Source organism: Mytilus trossulus, chromosome 6, assembly GCF_036588685.1.
Source record: "Mytilus trossulus isolate FHL-02 chromosome 6, PNRI_Mtr1.1.1.hap1, whole genome shotgun sequence".
NCBI lineage: Eukaryota > Metazoa > Mollusca > Bivalvia > Mytilida > Mytilidae > Mytilus > Mytilus trossulus.
This window is the reverse complement of record NC_086378.1, coordinates 44,799,135-44,816,766: the sequence shown is the minus strand read 5'-3', so window position 1 is coordinate 44,816,766 and position 17,632 is coordinate 44,799,135. Positions and strand designations below refer to the sequence as shown.

Genomic DNA, 17,632 nt, shown 5'->3' with positions numbered 1-17,632 from the left:
GACTCAGACGTACTTATAAATATAATTATTTTCTGTGACAGTATCTTACATTAATTTGTAGGATCCTTTACTATAGATAATTTAGCTGATCTGTAACAATTACATCTTCATGCCTTATATATCATGTACTGTAGTACGCCGCTAGATTAAAACTGACGAGGAAAGGTAACACACGGCCAGCGAAAGCTCTATTATTTGTAGAGCCCAGGTGGTCGTGTGGTCTAGCGGGACGGCTGCAGTGCAGGCGATTTGGTGTCACGATATCACAGTAGCATGGGTTCGAATCCCGGCGAGGGAAGAACCAAAAATGTGTGAAAGCAAATTTACAGATCTAACATTGTTGGATTGATGTTTAGACGAGTGTGTATATATATAAAGAAGGAACTATGTGTACGAGATTCAAGAAATATTTTGAAAAATATTTTTTGTGGTAAAATGATTATATTGTTATAAGAACGTCAAGAAAAACAAATTTGACGTTACGCAAAAATTGTTAAAATAGGATTTCACCATGGTCTTTTCTGACGCTCAGTTATATTAAACAAACAGAGTTACAAGTCTGGTGGTTATCAATTTATAAATTAACCTAGTAAGGGATCATTCTGCAGTAATTTCGTCAGGTTCTTAGACAGGGCCGTTTTTTACCCTTCGTGGCCCTACTCCTTTCATCCTCATAAAGTATGTTACATTCTTGGAATGCATATATGAATTATAAGTATTAAATTCACTTTTTACAGGGAAAGTGCTAATCCACATCCTATTCCAGATATGTCAATGTAAGTTTTTCATAATATAGAGATAAAAAAAACACTTGCGCTGGAGATTTCGAGCATTAGTTGTACTTATACGTTAAAAGACGTCGAAAACACAAGAAAAGGAAGAATTCGAAAATCGTAGTCTCCTAAGTAAGCATATTACTTTGAAATAATATAGTGTTGGTTTAAAAATAAATGAATGCAACTAAGTTTTTCATAAAAGATTGTTGTCTTTGATTGGTTGATATGATTTTTTCAAAATGTAGTGAGAAAAAATTAAAAGAAATGTAATTCAAAAAAGAAATGAAAACTACTGGTGGTCAACACTCAAAATTGTGAATCAACCAAATTTGTTTTCTCATCTTTTGAAAATGTTTTTAAAAATATATTCGAAAACACTCATAGCATTTTCATTTTATTATAAAAGAAACCCTCAACATTTCTTGGATTCGGAAAAAAAAATTACGGCTGAAAAACAAAAATGACACTTAACAATTGGAAGTCTATTATATAAAGTAATTTGCCAGATATGCTATCATTGTGAACTGTCTCTCGCTAAAAAAAATTAAAGCCAGTAAATTAAAACTCAAGCAGCTATAAATCTGGAAGTACATAATATTTAAAAGGAGAGAAATATTTAAAATCCATTAAATAGTCATCTATGCTTCAGGTTCAGAAGTTAGTTATTACGGAGAAATTTTTTGACGAAGAAGGAAAATGTTCTTGGAAGCATTGTTTTGTGGACATAGAAATATGCTACCTTTAAGGAAATCAAATTTTAAGTTCATTGTCGTGCAGTGTGATGCAACCTGGTAATTGTTCATATGATTAAATAAAACAAAACATTTTGTTTCTACAGGATGATGCGTAATCGAAGGCCACCACTACCCAGCAGACCAGTTTTGCCATCGTGAGTACATTGATACCTTTTGTAAAATAACAATTTGATACCATTCTTTAGAACATGTACTTTTATATTCTTAAATCGAAAATTATCAAATTTATTTCTAAAATGTAAGAATTAAATATCATAAAGTATAAGATAAGTATTGAAAATTAAAAAAACAAAAAAACTCGAAACACGGAACAATAAAAGTATTCCTTTAATCAATTTTAGTATACCATGCATCTTACTATATTATGCTCAACATTTTATAAATAAAAAAGGATTCAAAAATTTATATACTAGTACACAGGAAATTCAAGTGTAATGAACTAAAAATTGGAGGAGCTATTTGTATGTCATCATCTATCAACCGTAATGTACATTTAAGTAAAACGGTGCATTTTTTTTTAGTTTTTTTTTATGAAAAGTTTCTTATGTATATATATATTTTAGAAAATAGTTGGTTTGAATCAGAGTGGATTTTTTCGAAAATCATTTATGGACTTTTATCAAAATATTTGTATCTCTGTTTGAAATCGTTTCAATAGCGTAAAACAGGTATGATTTGTCATTCTGCCTTTAAGTTGAGATTGAGTATAACTAGTTTATAGGGATAAGTAGTTACATGTGTTTATGACAAAAGAGCCTTGCAATGTATGTAACCAAAGTATGGGTTTGGGTCAACTGTTTTATTTGAATACTTCATATTACATATCAGATTCTAACATGATGTCCTTCAAACACTTTGATTACACACCCGTGGTAAAATATGAATATATTGCATTGGCTGTTCCGATTGTACTCCAACGTCATATGTTTTTTTTTATGAATGAAGTACCCGACGTCATAGAATGATGACGTACGAAATAAGGTATTTTATGGGAAAATACACGCTCCTGATACCGAAAATCATCACAACAAGGAAACGTAAACAAACGTTGCTAAAATGTGGTTTAAACCCATTTTTTTATATGCATAGCAGACATATAAGTAAATTATCATTCAAATGCATCCAAATCAATCTAAAGACGTTATTTATAATAGTTTGGGCATGTCACTAATTCTGTTTGCTCCGTTCTTTTACGTCAATTTAAAAGACAGGACGATTGAAAAGATCTTGGATAATTTAGGGTGTTTGGCAATAGTAACATTTCAAATGAAGATTGCAAGAAGACATTGGTGTTTGAGCATGTTGAGTGAAAACATTCTCATATGAAATCACAATTGAACGTAGTTATTTTGATTGGCATATTAGTTGTCACAAAATAGTCAGCTGTTATTGTCTTTGTAGGAGTGATAATTTGAACACAGCGGATTCGATCGTAGATGACCATTGAGATCGGATTGTGTTGCAAAAACAGTATTACAATACCAGCAGTGGATCATTAATTCAGCACTGAAATAAAAGAAGAAAATCTGTATTAACAAATTCAAATTCAAATTCAAAGTTTTATTGCCATATAAACTTTACAGTTTGTGACATAATATAACAACAACAAAAACAAATAAAGACAATAACTAAGTAACTCAATATATATACACAAATTCAGGTAAATATTAAAGGGTCCCCTGTCCTCAGTTCCATTGACTTTTTTATAAAGGATCCTAGTTTATTCACTTGTGTTGGTGTTGATGGGTTAAGTATATATATAACTTTGTCATTGTCGGTGAGATTAGCAAATGAATTACTTTCTCTGTTAATGCAATCAAAATATGTTAACATGATCAACTAAAAACCCAATATTTGATACTCTTACCCGGATAAAATTGTGTAAAATAATTGTACATATGAATATTAGACAGAAATCACATATATCAACACTATGAATTTATACACAACTATCATAACATTATGACTGCGGTTTGACAGCAGTCATATATAAGTGAAATTAACACAACATATACCTCATTTTAGTATCAAAACAAATCATTGTGGTTTTATTTTTTTAACCTAGTCACAAAAAGGGTTGCCTTCCTGTTGTCAATATAGTAGAATAAGCCAGTTCCTGGATACGGTTTCCAGACAAATCTGTCATGTGACATCTATCACCACGTGACAAAAATGTATGCATAGAAATTTCCAACACATGTTGAGCAAACGGGTGATTTTTTTTATTCTATACTGCACAAAATATTTGGGAAATTAATATCTAAGAGGGTGGTAAACCTTCCTCAGCCATACGGTATACCTATTATGTACTTACGGAACATTAATTATTTCTATACTACCCTACAGAATGACGATTATAAATGTGCTGGAAATTTTTAATAGAGCAGGGATTAAGGCGCGCCTTCTATCTGGTAAATGACGCCATAAAGGCGTTCAAAAAAACGATCTTTACCGGTGAAAGACATTATTCCAGAAATGACCTATTCTATACCACTTTCTTATAGTGAAAATTTTGCTAGCAATGAAACGAGGTTTTCCCCAATATTTTTACATAAGGAAATGTCTGTACCATGTCAGGAATATGACATTTGTATTCCACTCATTTGATGGCTTTGGATATACTTCTGTATTAGGTAGACATTAAAGGGGCTCTTGATACAAGATTTATAACAAATCTAAAGTACTTTTTTTGTCATAATAAACCAGTCTGGTTCAATTTTGTCAAATAAAACTAAGAAACGTTAATTAGAAATTATTCACTTACAAGTAAATAATTTGACCTAAATGAATCCGTAATCATGTAAACATTGATTTAACCCCATAGCTAGAGATTGGAATCGTGTATTGAGCATGTTCGGTTATTCACAGAAAAAGAATTTTAACATTGAAAATGAAACCAAGGTTAATCATTTGATTAACTGATTCGATCAACAAAATTCATTCGTATACAGATAAAAACAGATTAAAATATATTCTTAATCTATAATATGGAATTCAACAGACACCTAGAAAAAAACAATTGTACGAGTTCACTTTCTATTTAACATATCTGTATTCATGTTGATATCGCTATATGTGACCATTTGAGGTCTTCGGTGGTCAACTCGATAGGTAATGAGATGGTATCTAGACTAAAATACACACGAAACGAAGCTATTTATTCTCGAGTCCATGCCCAGTTAGTTGTTAATTTTAAACTTTTGTAAATTTCACTTTGTGATAAATCAAATATGAGAATTTAAGTCAAATCGGTGACCATGAACTTGACAGTTAGTGTTCCTTTAAGATGATAAACGAATATCTGATGAAACTTTTCAATATTTTCGCGAAAATTAGTAAAAATGAAATGTATGAGAATGCATTTTCAAAAGAAATAAATATATTGCACTTTACCAAATGAGTTGTTATTTCAATTCCTGTATGCTTTCTTGAAATATGAATATTTAAGCATCGTTGCTCCCGTTTTTTTCTGATATATTTGACGTCTTAAAACATAATTGCATGGAATACTTCATTGCACTTTTGTTGAGACCGATCTCTTATGCCTATACTATAGACATGATGTGTTTCTTGTTTTTTTATTTGTCTGTTATTTAAAAAAAAATCTTTTAAATAAACGAAATGCTGAATGAGGCTATCATTTCGATATAATGATTTAATGAACATTGAACAATGATAGTATGAAAAAGCATGGTGTCTAACGGTTGTGTATATAAGTTCAAATATGCATGCATGTGTATACTTAATATTCGTTATCTACCCAATAACCAGTAATCATGTATATTTTGCATATTTGTATATACAAACTTCATTTTTATATGATGATACTAGTCGATATTATTTTTTGGCCCTGACACATTCAGCAAATCAACAAAAGGCATACATAAGTTGACGTTATGACTGTATAGCGCATGCATGGGATCTTATTGTCATGGGTTTTAACTATGACAAATGCACTCTTATAATTCTGCAGTCTTAAACAAAAATAGGTGACACCTATAAAGTCTACATTTAAAGGAATTGGATTAAAAAAAATAAAAGTTATCAAGGAACTAATCAGATTTAACATAGAAAAACAAATTTCAGAATGATGAAACGTTCATTTAAAAAAAATAGCAACGTGTCGTGAAATAATTATCACAATAAAAAATTGACAATCAAGGCGGGAATTTTCTTATTTCATTTAATGGGAAATTAAGAAATAATTCATGGGGGCTTGAATATATCGTGATTTTACCACGGGTTGGCCCTTTATGACAAATATTTTACCCTGAGCGATATTTATTTACAAATAATGTTTTGTGTGTGTGTCTAAAGTCAATGATATAACAAAAGGTGAAACAATCGAAACGGGAAAACAGCAACAAGGAACATCCACTGAATTACAGGATCACGACTTGGGACGGGAACATCAGAGTATGTCTAGGTTAACAAAGTTTGTAAGAGTTTAATCCCCTATAATCTATAAGCACACAATTAGCGGTAAAACTGTAATATTCAATTGAAAAGGGCTAGACTCATCAGGTTGTCTCGCAAAAAGAACACAAAAAGTACTAAAGCTTTGATAGTTAATTGTTAAAATTATAATTAAAGATGTTTGAAATATTTCAAGTGGAAACAGACTATCGATAATGAAAGAGACATTTAAAGTTAGATTACCTTTTTTATTAGTAAATGTCGTGTGAAAGCTGCATCTCGATACTACTTTCTTATATGTCAAACCTGCTATCATCGACACATCCATAGCAATGGTGCTGAATGTAGGATAGTCTAATTACTCTACAGTAAACAGTCTGAGAAAAAACTTTAAAAAAACCATTAAAAGATAGAGAAAAAAGATCTAGAGTGGCAACAGGAGGATGCATGAACTTCTCATGAAATGCGCGAAGAAGAGTCTGATCGTCGTTCCTTGTGCGTTTTGATGAATCTTGACTTTCGATACTGGATAATAATAACAACATTAGTTTTAATTACATCCATTTCGATTGCAAAAAGGTTTAATTACAAAAGTAATATCGATTATCGAGTACCGAGGCAAGATACAATCGTTTTCTGGTTACATAACATAAAGTTAACGCGTTATAGAAACGGGAATATGGACTTCAGATACAATATCTTAACATGTTTTAATCTTCAATTCATTTATTTTTTATTCATTTATTGTTTACCCAATGTCATATAGATCTAAATTGACACGATACGCCAGAGAAAATTCTATTATTCTGATAAAGTCAATTTAGAATAAAACCAAAAAGCTTATGTGAGGAACAATTTTATTAACCTTATCACTTCACAATGTAACGATTGCATTCTCATAACGGTCGATCATTAAGATGTCTCAATTTTTCATCTCAATAATAACACGTTTTAAATAACTTTGACTCGAATCGCAAATTGATACTCGCTGATGGTCTTTGTGTAGTTATAAACATAAACCCGTAGCCTTCAAACGCAAATTTTGTAATTAGATCCCCATTCTTAGCATGAATTCCTATCTCAATTGGCAATACTTGTTAGTTGTCTTGCTGAATGTCAATAGCTTTTTCATGTACTACGGTTTCCCAAGCAATGTAAACGGTTCAACATTTAGATTGAGAATAGCTGAAAACATCTCCAGTTAATCATCTAAATACAGCAATAACACGTACATCAATGTTAGTTGAAACATACCACATCTATGAAATGTAAGTGGAATTATCACCTGATGGTCGATAACACTTCATGTGTGTAAGTCATGGTAAAATAAACAAATTTCTAATTGTTTATTGGTTGGGAAGTAGTTGATGCACTGAGTCAAACTAAATTGATCGCTCCTCCTTACTTTTGTCCTTTTTGTCTGATGTTATATATACCACCAATTTCAATTTTCTTCCATATCTATGCAAAGTACTCTTAGATGTATAGTTGTGTAAAGCTTCCAAAATTTTTTAGGATGGTGAGTTCCGTCAAATGTCGATTGTAGTCGCTGAGACGTCGTCTACCTCCAACAGTACATATAGTTTTTAACGACAAACTAATCCTCTACATTTTTGTCTTTTTTCTTTAAAGAAATAATTTTATATGATGTTATATAATTACCTTTAACCATACGCTCTGTGTTTCTTAGGAGGTATTACCGTGCCTTAATTCACTTCCCACATATTTATTATTCTGTTTTTGGATAATGTTGAATAGTGTAATATATCAGCCCCTTTTTGTAAGAGACTGGGTCATATATATTTTCATTTCTATATTTGTGCGACATAGTTTATATACCAGTATCTTGTTTTAGGGAGGGATAAATCCTACTTTGTAAAGAATCACGATGATTCAAACAAAAAAATCTCTGAAACTGACATTATCAAGATGCTTGTTTTTTTTATTGACAACATATTTGTTACGTTCGGAGGATGTGTTTTTCAACAGACTGTCGTCATTTCAATGGGAATCAATTGTGCCCCTTTTCTTGTCGACTTGTTTTTTATTATTATTATGAGGCTGACTTCATACAGGAACTTCTTAGGAAGAAAGATAAGAAGTTAGCAATATCCTTTATCTCTACTTTCCGCTATATAGATGACGTTCTTTCACGAAATAATTCAAAATTTAGTGACTATGTTGAACGCATCTATCCTATCGAACTAGTGATAACGGTGAAACAGATAAAGTTAAGTCGGCCTCATATCTTGACTTACATCTAGAAATTGACAATTAGGGTCGGTTGAAGTCAAAACTTTACGACAAAAGAGATGTTTTCAACTTTTCAATTGTGAACTTTCCATTTCTAAGTAGCAACATCCCAGCAGCACCTGCAAACGGGGTATATGTCTCCCAATTGATACGATATTCCCGTGCTTGAATTTCCTATCGTGATTTTCTTGATAGAGGGTTGATGCTCACAAGGAAGCTATTAAACCAAGAGTTCCAAATAGTGAAGTTAAAATCAGTCCTTTGTAAATTTTACGGACGCCATCACGAGTTGGTTGACCGTTATGGAATAACCGTTTCACAAATGATATCGAATATTTTACTTACGTCGTAACTACAATTCCCTTCCCTTTAATAAATGTGACTTACCGAATTAGACAATTTACCGGGTCTGTTATCGCATAAGCAACACGACGGGTGCCAAGTGTGGAGCAGGATCTGCTTACCCTTCAGGAGCACCTGAGATCATCCCTAGTTTTTGGTTTAGTTCGTTTTGTTTATTCTTTAGTTTTCTATGTTGTGTCATGTGTTCTATTATTTGTCTGTTTGTCTTCTTTCATTTTTTAGCCAGACGTTGTCAGTTTATTTTCGATTTATGAGTTTGGCTGTCTCTCTGGTATCTTTCGTCCCTCTTTTATTTAGTTGATATATTAACAGGTGTCCCTTTATAAGAAAGAATTGTCCTAACAAAACAGAAATTTATATCTAAACCATTTTTTCTTAAAACCTAAGAGCATCCCCGTTTGTGGTTGAGTCGTGTTGCTTAGTCTTTAGTTTTTCTATGTTATGCATTGTGTACTATCATTTGTCTTTTTTTTAGCCATAGCGTTGTCAGTTTGTTTCCGATCTATGAGTTTGAATGAAGTTGAGACAATTGAGGTTAATTTGTCTGATCATTTGGAATAGGTACAAATAATCTGTCTTATCTGAATTCAATAAACATCGATCTTACGCTATGTATAAACTCGTTACGAGGTTCTGTGTTTAAAAACAGAAGTTAAATTTGTGTGTGTAAAATGAATTTAAATTGAAAACTGAAATGACGTCATAGAACTTTGTAAAGCTAGAGTAGAAAAAAAACCCTGGGTTGTTTTATAAATTGGTCACAGATATGAAGTAGGTACATGTACAAGGAGAACAGCAATCATAAGCATAGTACTGAAACTCATACTGTGCTTATCTGTGTTATACCGCATGGTAATATGCTGATTTAACAACAGACATTACGGAAAATAATAATAATAAAAAAATCGCACATCTAAATAAAGTTTTGTCTCCTCAACCGGCCTTAAAATATATTACAAAAACTTGCTTGACAAAGAGTCCAAAATACATCAAGAGATCAACATATAAAAGTTTCATTACATTTGTGGATTTTTCACGAATCGAATTGTAACCTAACTGACTAAAAACTAAAATGATATGTAAAAATAGTATGCCACCATATATGCGACACGAAATTACTATTTTTGTTAATGATTATCGGGGCCTCAAAGTTCTGTGGTTAACAATTTTGAGAAAAGATGGTTTTAATGTCAAGCATGATCTTTCACCTAAGAAATACAAATAAGAGTGTTTAAATATTACAACTATTTAGAATATTTTTCATATATTAAGCAAATTGTCTGAAATAAGAATCCATATTGGTGCCATATATATACCAGAAACTATAATTTTGTGTTGAGGAATTTCTTGTAACAACATTTCAAATTAAAAAGCGATTTTTAAAAAGTACACATACTACATCTTGATAATTTTGTTGTTGCTGCCAAGCCACCAGGATTTGTCATATATTGACACCATGCATCCCATATGTTGTATTCTACAAGGTAATACAGTCACGAGTAAACACTGATGTAACTATTTCCTGAAAAGGCACATAAAAGCCCAAGCTTCTTTTAATCACATTTTATATATTTATTGACTTAATATTTAAACATTTATGTTAATGTGACAATGCGTAATACAAAGTAATGCTAGATGCAATGACACCGTTAGTATCATCATAATGCAGAAGAGGCAGGTTTTCAATTTCTAAAATCATGCTGACATTAAAAAACAACAGTAATGATACCTGATTAAAAGCATAATAATGTTATTTGTATAAATGTAAGAGTATACTTAACTAACAAGTAAGTTGAACAGAATGAAAATGTTTCAAGAGGATAGTTTATGAATTTCAAATTTCATTTTTCGAATGTTGTCATTATTAAAGTTAAACTGGAAGGTTTTTGATATAACATTTTATGTGAACAGAAAAGATAATTAAAAATAATTCAGTATTTGAGTGTTTTTTTAACGAACGTGATCAATACATCACTGTTAAATTATTTAGTCAGCGATTTTAGAGAGTTATGTGGCCTTGATGTGCCAAGTCCAGGTTTTCTGAGCTCTAAGTAAAAAGTTTAATTTCCATTTATTTACTCATCTTGTGGGAGATATTTGTGGATTATAACAGTGGTATTGACTTTGTCCCTAGCATCCATAAATTTTTTTGCTGGAACCTTATAACTTGAGAAGATATATTGAGTTTTTGTGAGTAACCCGAGAGTTGTTTACATGTTTTCATAGACGCTCATAAAGCTCAAATCAAACGACACATATCTATTCACTTCGGTATTAAATTCACCAAGGGTATTACACATACTGATGTATAAAATGAACTAAAAACTCTGGTAGACCAAAACGAAATACAAACCAATTTGGACCCAAGTATTAATAATATAGCGGTATCAGGCACCACTTTTGATCAAATTGATAAACTTGTGTGTCAATCTGACAATATAGTAAATTCTTAACTATGTTACTAATGGGATTTTATCATTAGGGACAAATGACATCAGTAAGCACAGAAATCACACCGAGCAAAAAACGGCAAATCCTACGACATTCATAGAAAACACTAAAAACCAAATATCAAAATGCACGTCTAGGTATCTGCAGTATTCTACTCAAAAGAGGTAAGGGTAGCTCTATACAAGCATTAAATACAGCAGCAGGGGTCTGTCAATAGCTTTACACAAAAACTCTGTGTAAAAAGTCAAGTGCTAAAATATATTGATCTATGGGACGAATTTGCTCCAAACAAAACACCGTTCCGTGCCCTGTTAATTAAAATGACCCGAGTGGGGTTCATATCAGCAAACCCGGTAAAGAATTGATAGAAAATATCTTTGAAGACTTTGAAAATTCAGAGTGTGAAGGTGAATATGAAACCCCGAGTAAAAAACGTAATCGAAGTTCAAATTCCACTCCTTGCTCAAATAAACTCATCATAGATACCAGGACGCAATTTTGTATATACGCCAAACGCGCGTTTCGTCTTCAAAAGACTCATCAGTGACGCTCGAATCCAAAACAGTTAAAAAAGCCAAATAAAGTACAAAGTTGAAGAGCATTGCGATCCAAAATTCCTAAAAGTGTTGCCAAATACATATATCCTTATATTGATATTACTTAACATATTCAATCATTACATCAAATTGTTGTTTATGTATATTAGAAGAAATAAGGTTTGCCGTATATATGTTATTATTTCAGAGATGAACGTTGCCGTAGATGTGGCAGTTATTTCCCGGTTAATCTAATAGCTCATGAAGCTAGGTGTAAAGTGATACATATATTCACAAAATAAATATATTATCCAGCACTGTCAATTGTTTTTCATCAACAAACAGAAGAAACAGATTTACTCACTTGTAGTTGCCCCGAAAAGAACAAATTTTATCCAATTTTGAGCTAATAACAATCTATTTAACATCAAAATCCAAGATTTCTCGAAAGGTTGAGCGCAACAAACATGTTTAACCTTATCACATGGTTTACGTATCTACCCGAAGTAAGGAGTTGGAAACACAGCAATAAGTATTTGCAAGACAAGATCTACAAATAAGTTAATTGAAAGGCTATAATCGTTAGTCGACTCCTCATTAGATTATTTCCTTTAAGTGACGAGTTTTACCGATTGCAAATGTGTTTACGTCTTTTTTTTTTTCTTTTTTTTTTTAAAATAGACATAATTTTAAATAGCAAAAAAACGATAACTAAGCTCATACTGCAAATAATCCAAAATTGATGAGATTAGTCGTCGATTCATTATTGAATTCATTGCCATATGTAAATGATTTTCACGATTTTTTGGCAATTTTCCCTTTTATCTTAAACACAAGATCAACTTAAAACAAACTTTTTTCTAAAAGAAACAGACTGGACCTGTCATAAAAATACAAATTTATCAGCAATACAAACACAACGAAATGATGCTGAGTCCATTGTCAGATGCACTTTTACCTAGGTGAGCGACGCCCCCTTATGAGCCTTTTATTTCTTTAATTTTTTTAACATATTCTTGTGGAAGGACTTTAAAAATAACTCTTGAGTAAGCGGTTTGACAATCATTTAAACCGATACATAAAATTGCTTAAATCCATGTCTATGTCACATTGGTGGTAAATCCACATCTCTTGATTCTATACTAGGTTATAATATTACTGATACATTGCAAAAATTAGGTCTTGTTTGCTTCTCGAATAATCGACCGCCAGACGAATAACATATAGTTTACAAAAAGACTTTTAAGACAGACAGCTATATACCATAAACACAATATGTATACACAAGCCAGAGTAGCTTGATTTGCTATATGATATAAAAACTAAACTGACGCAAAAGGTCATTGATTCAAAATCATAAAATGCAAAAAAAAACATTTTGCAAATAAAACATTTTGCAAATAAAACATTTGACATAAAATTTCATATTTGATATGAAATAATAATACATAATTAATACGAAATAACATCAACTAATATCATGTCAATTGCATAAATGACCAAGAATAGCAAAGGTGGGGAGAAAAATCTGCCCCATAAATAAACATATATACATATCTACTTCAGAAGATAACATTAAGGGCGGTATGTGGGTGGGAATTTTTAACAAATTGTTTGATAAGAATCACAAGTTAACACATCAAATGCTGATGATAAAAGGAAGTGACCACAATGCACTTACACGTGAACTCGTACTGACCCGCAAGATCATTGACCAATAAGAAAGATGATATCCAATCATGCATTGGTCATAAGTGAAATTTTTCTGCACGTGAAAACATGTTATATAATTTCAACAATTTATCGTTTAATTAAGTAGGACACTCTGACCCTTTGACCAGACTAGAGACATCATACATTTACAGTATTAATAGCTCACTCTTTTATTTAAGTCGGTTAGTAATAACCAATTACAAAAGAATTATCTTCTCTGTTGTCTTAAATTATTTTATTCCGCTTAATTTTCAATTAGCAAATAAAATTGGTTATATCTTTCATTCATTTTTTCTGCATTTATGATCTTTACAAAAAACGTTTTCTTGGACTTTTAATGAATTACTGAATGTAATGTATTCCGAAGTTAAAATGTAGTTTCCAATATTATATTTTTGACGACATTATTTAACGTCTATAGCTTGTTTTTCCACAGCAATTGATCGTATACAATCTTGTGTACACGAAATACCGTTATGCGGGTACTTTTGTTGTTATTTAGAGATAAAGAGAAGTGATATCATTGTCGTGGTATTGATTAGACAACTTTCAGACCAAATGATGTCGATTTGTCTTACATATCGAGTATTATAATGTATTTTCTACGTCTTATGGTCTTGTTTTGAAATCACGCATTCCAAGAACTACCAACAAAATCATTTTCAAATATTTATAGTCCATCAGCTAGTTCTCAAAAGTGCTCTAGTTAAGGAGTTTGTGTTACACCCCAGGGTACCGCGATTTTTTTTGATAGAATTCAACTTCATTATCTTATTGATAAAATACAAGGTGTTAGACTAAAAAAAAAAGTGTCCAAAAGAGGTTTAAAAACGTCCCTTTCAATGGTCCCCTCATTTAGCAATCACGACATAGTAATTTCTTATTAAATTTTTTGATAAAAGCGACTAAAAAAAAATAAAGTATAGGTGTAAACAACTAAAACAGATACAAAACTATCATATTTAATGTTACTCTGAAGATTTTTTGTTTTAAAAAAAAGTTTTTTTTACATTACAAACAATCCGATTTTTTGGTAAAAATTAAGGCACATTTTTTCCTTTCATAAAGAAATTCGTTATAAATTGACCCGTTTTGGTTAATTAAACTTTAGAATTAATCATAATACAATGTTTCAATCATTTGCAGTATTTATATATCGTCTAAAATATGAAATATTTGATATAATATATGTACGTGCAAATACTCGTTAAATTACGGAAATCATCAAATTACCGTCTTTGATTCAGTATACAACATGTACAATGCATTCACACATAAGCATTATCAATTTACAACTTAAAACACACATTTAAATGTCGATTTATGATGTTTTGGTGAGACAAATTATTTTATAAAGTGAATGTGTAACAAAATATTACTGAAAGGTACAAATTAAGGTGATTTTTTTTTTGCGTTCAGAAAAGGTGCACTCTATCGAACTCAATAAAAGTGTGCTTGATTACATTTTGTATTTTAGCTATGTAGTGATTGACTTAAGATTATTAAGTCATTCAATCGACAAACATCGCTTTGAATGAACGTCAAATAGTCAGTTATGAGAATTGGCCATACTTTTTACGTTCTTAGGTTTCTAAGAGATACAAAATAAATTGGCTTTGTTGTTTTCAGTTTAAATAAAGATTCTGTTAAGCGTTGGTTGTTAAATGTACATGACATTGTTATCAAAGGTACCAACATTATAATTTGGTATACCAGACGCGCGTTTTGTCTACATAAGACTCATTAGGGACGCTCATATGAAAATATTTGTAAAGCCAAACAAGTCCAAAGTTGAAGAGCATTGAGAATCCAAAATTCCAAAAAGGTTGTGCCAAATACGGCTAAGGTAGTCTCTGTCTGAGATAAGAACATCCTTAGTTTTTCGAACAAATCAAAGTTTTATAAACAGGAAATTTATATAAATGACCATATTATTGATATATATTCATGTCAACACAGATTGTTGACTACTGGGCTGGTGATACCCTCGGGGACGAAACGTCCACCAGCAGTGGAAAGAGCTTCAATATCCTTAAAATTCGAGATTTGGTAGGAATGGGTAACCCTGAAACATCCGCACAAAAAGAACTTCAAAAAACTTGAATGAAGCGAGACAAAACTGATGTTATGAAATTGTTTCAGACACTGCAAAGCTGACCAAATCCATTTCAAACATCTGAGCAGTTATATGGCTTGTTCTCGGGTTCTGTTGCTTATTCGGAATTAATGTACAACCTTCTAAACGCGTATGAAAAGGGAAAATTTGCTTCAAAAATTTTCATTAATGAACGGCTTTTACAAAAGTCAACCGATATCTTCAAAACAATTAAAAAAATATTATTGCTAACATTTTTTAAAAAGGAAATAAAAGTTAAGCAGTGAATGGCTGTTAAGAACAACAAAACATTGAGAGCAGATAAAAAAATTGTCGCCTGCTTGTCAAAGCCCAGACAAGATAGTTGGTTGCGCAAAAGGCTCTCCAGTTTGAATTAAGTCCTCTTCCAATGTATCTTGCAATCTTTGATGGTACACATGTAATGAAAATTAAAATCTGTCCTTGATGGTCTTTTATAAAAATGGTCATTCCTAATGAAAGCATGTGGATATTTGATGACATGGCAGTTATTCAACCCATTACTAGGATACCACGCACTTTTTTTTTATTTGGCAATAGTTATTTTAAAAACCATCCTTTTAGTTTCGAAAAGAGGTCCCGTATTGATTTTGTCACTGATTAGTATCCCAAAATATCCATAAATTTTTTTAAAAAGCAGGTCCTGGGGAGGGCAAATCATTACGATAAGTTCTAGAACATCACAATCGTGTTCTTGGGAATGGACGAAATGTTTGTTAGTTGGGGAAAACAAAGTTGCTCTTGTTGAATTCTTTGTTTCGGAAAAGAGTAAATAATCCTATAGATTTACACTTAAATGTATTGATTTATTTGTATTACATGGAAGTATGTGCCACAAAATAAATGTTGGGAATGAAAAAGCGAAAAATGGTTTTATCTTATAATCAAACAGGAAGAAGCCGATTACAAAATGTTTCTTAATGCAAAAATATGCAGCTGACAAAAGTTACGACTCCATTCTTACAAAACCTTCTGACATTGATGTGGAAGTATTGGCTTACTATTTTCCCAGTTGCATATCAATTCTACAATTGTTAGATTGGTGAGAATATTTGTAGAAAACTGCCAGGATTTCACAGCAGTACAGGTTGTGATTCAGTAAGTGTTTTGTCTGGTAAAGGAAAAAAAGCAAAGTACATGTATTCGGCTTTTTGACACGTTATGTGTTTTCGGAAGGTCTATTCCATCGTGGTGAAACCTTTGAAGAGGTTGACGAAGAGTTGGCAAAACACTCGAGAGGTTTTCGTGTTCTATATATGGCTACGAAATTAAAAATATCGATGAAATTAAAATAAAAATCAGAACGTTTTGAATTGCAGCCAAAAAAAAATGTATTGTCATCTACAAAAGATGCAATGTTAAAGAACATTAAACAAGCTAACTTTCAGACGAAGATTTGGAAATCTGCTCTTAAACACAACACTGGTCTATTGCTAAACAACTACAGTTGGATTGTTTAAAAAGATTTGATCAGTATCAATTGGCTAGACCAACCACCAGCGTTAGATGCTTTAACAATTCTGAAGTGCTGTTCATTTAAAGCTGGTGTGTGTTCAACAAAGTTTATCCTGAACAGATACCTGTATGTAAATGCTCGAAAGCTTGTAGATATAAGGATTATCAAAACGTTGATATTGCTAACGATGACGACGAATATAATGGAAATGATGATAATGATAATTCGGTAGATGCAGGTGACCAAACTGATGATGATTCTATGGATTGACCTTCTGCGTGACCTTAAAATGTAGTGATTCGGTTGAAAAAAATAAAATAAAAAGATATAGATCTAGAAACCCTGACAGTGTTGTGTGTTTTAATATGTCAGTTATTAAATTTCATGAATATGATGTATAAATTTGTGCCAGAATCGTACATTTCTAGTTGCCTATGTTTGTGTCTGTCGTTGATTCTATGTTTTTGTTTCTTACTTTTAAATGGGTTTTTTTCAACAGCCTTTACATTGTAGTTACATTATGCTCTATGTTTCAATATAAAAAATATACCATCTTATCAAGAAAATTAGTACTTTTGCTTCTTTTCATTTAAAATCATGAATTTTGGAAATTACCCTCCCCCTTTTTTCTTGGTCCTCTACGATTTAAAAATTAAATGTAAATTAGCCTGCGTTTTAATAAGGTATTATTTATTCCATTTAATAAAAAGAGTAGTACTTTATTATAGGTTATTTTTACATTTTTCTGTAAATATGTGCAAAACAAAATTTTTGATATA

General features: G+C 31.5%; 1 protein-coding gene across 1 annotated transcript in view; it reads left to right on the top strand.

The window, feature by feature from the left end:
• Positions 1–17,632, top strand: part of LOC134722736 (uncharacterized) — a 34,573-nt gene that overhangs the window by 11,865 nt on the left and 5,076 nt on the right. The window contains exons 5-6 of the mRNA XM_063586358.1: positions 738–776; positions 1,615–1,665. Coding sequence (XP_063442428.1) covers positions 738–776; positions 1,615–1,665 — 90 coding nt within the window. The remainder of the gene's footprint in view (positions 1–737; positions 777–1,614; positions 1,666–17,632) is intronic.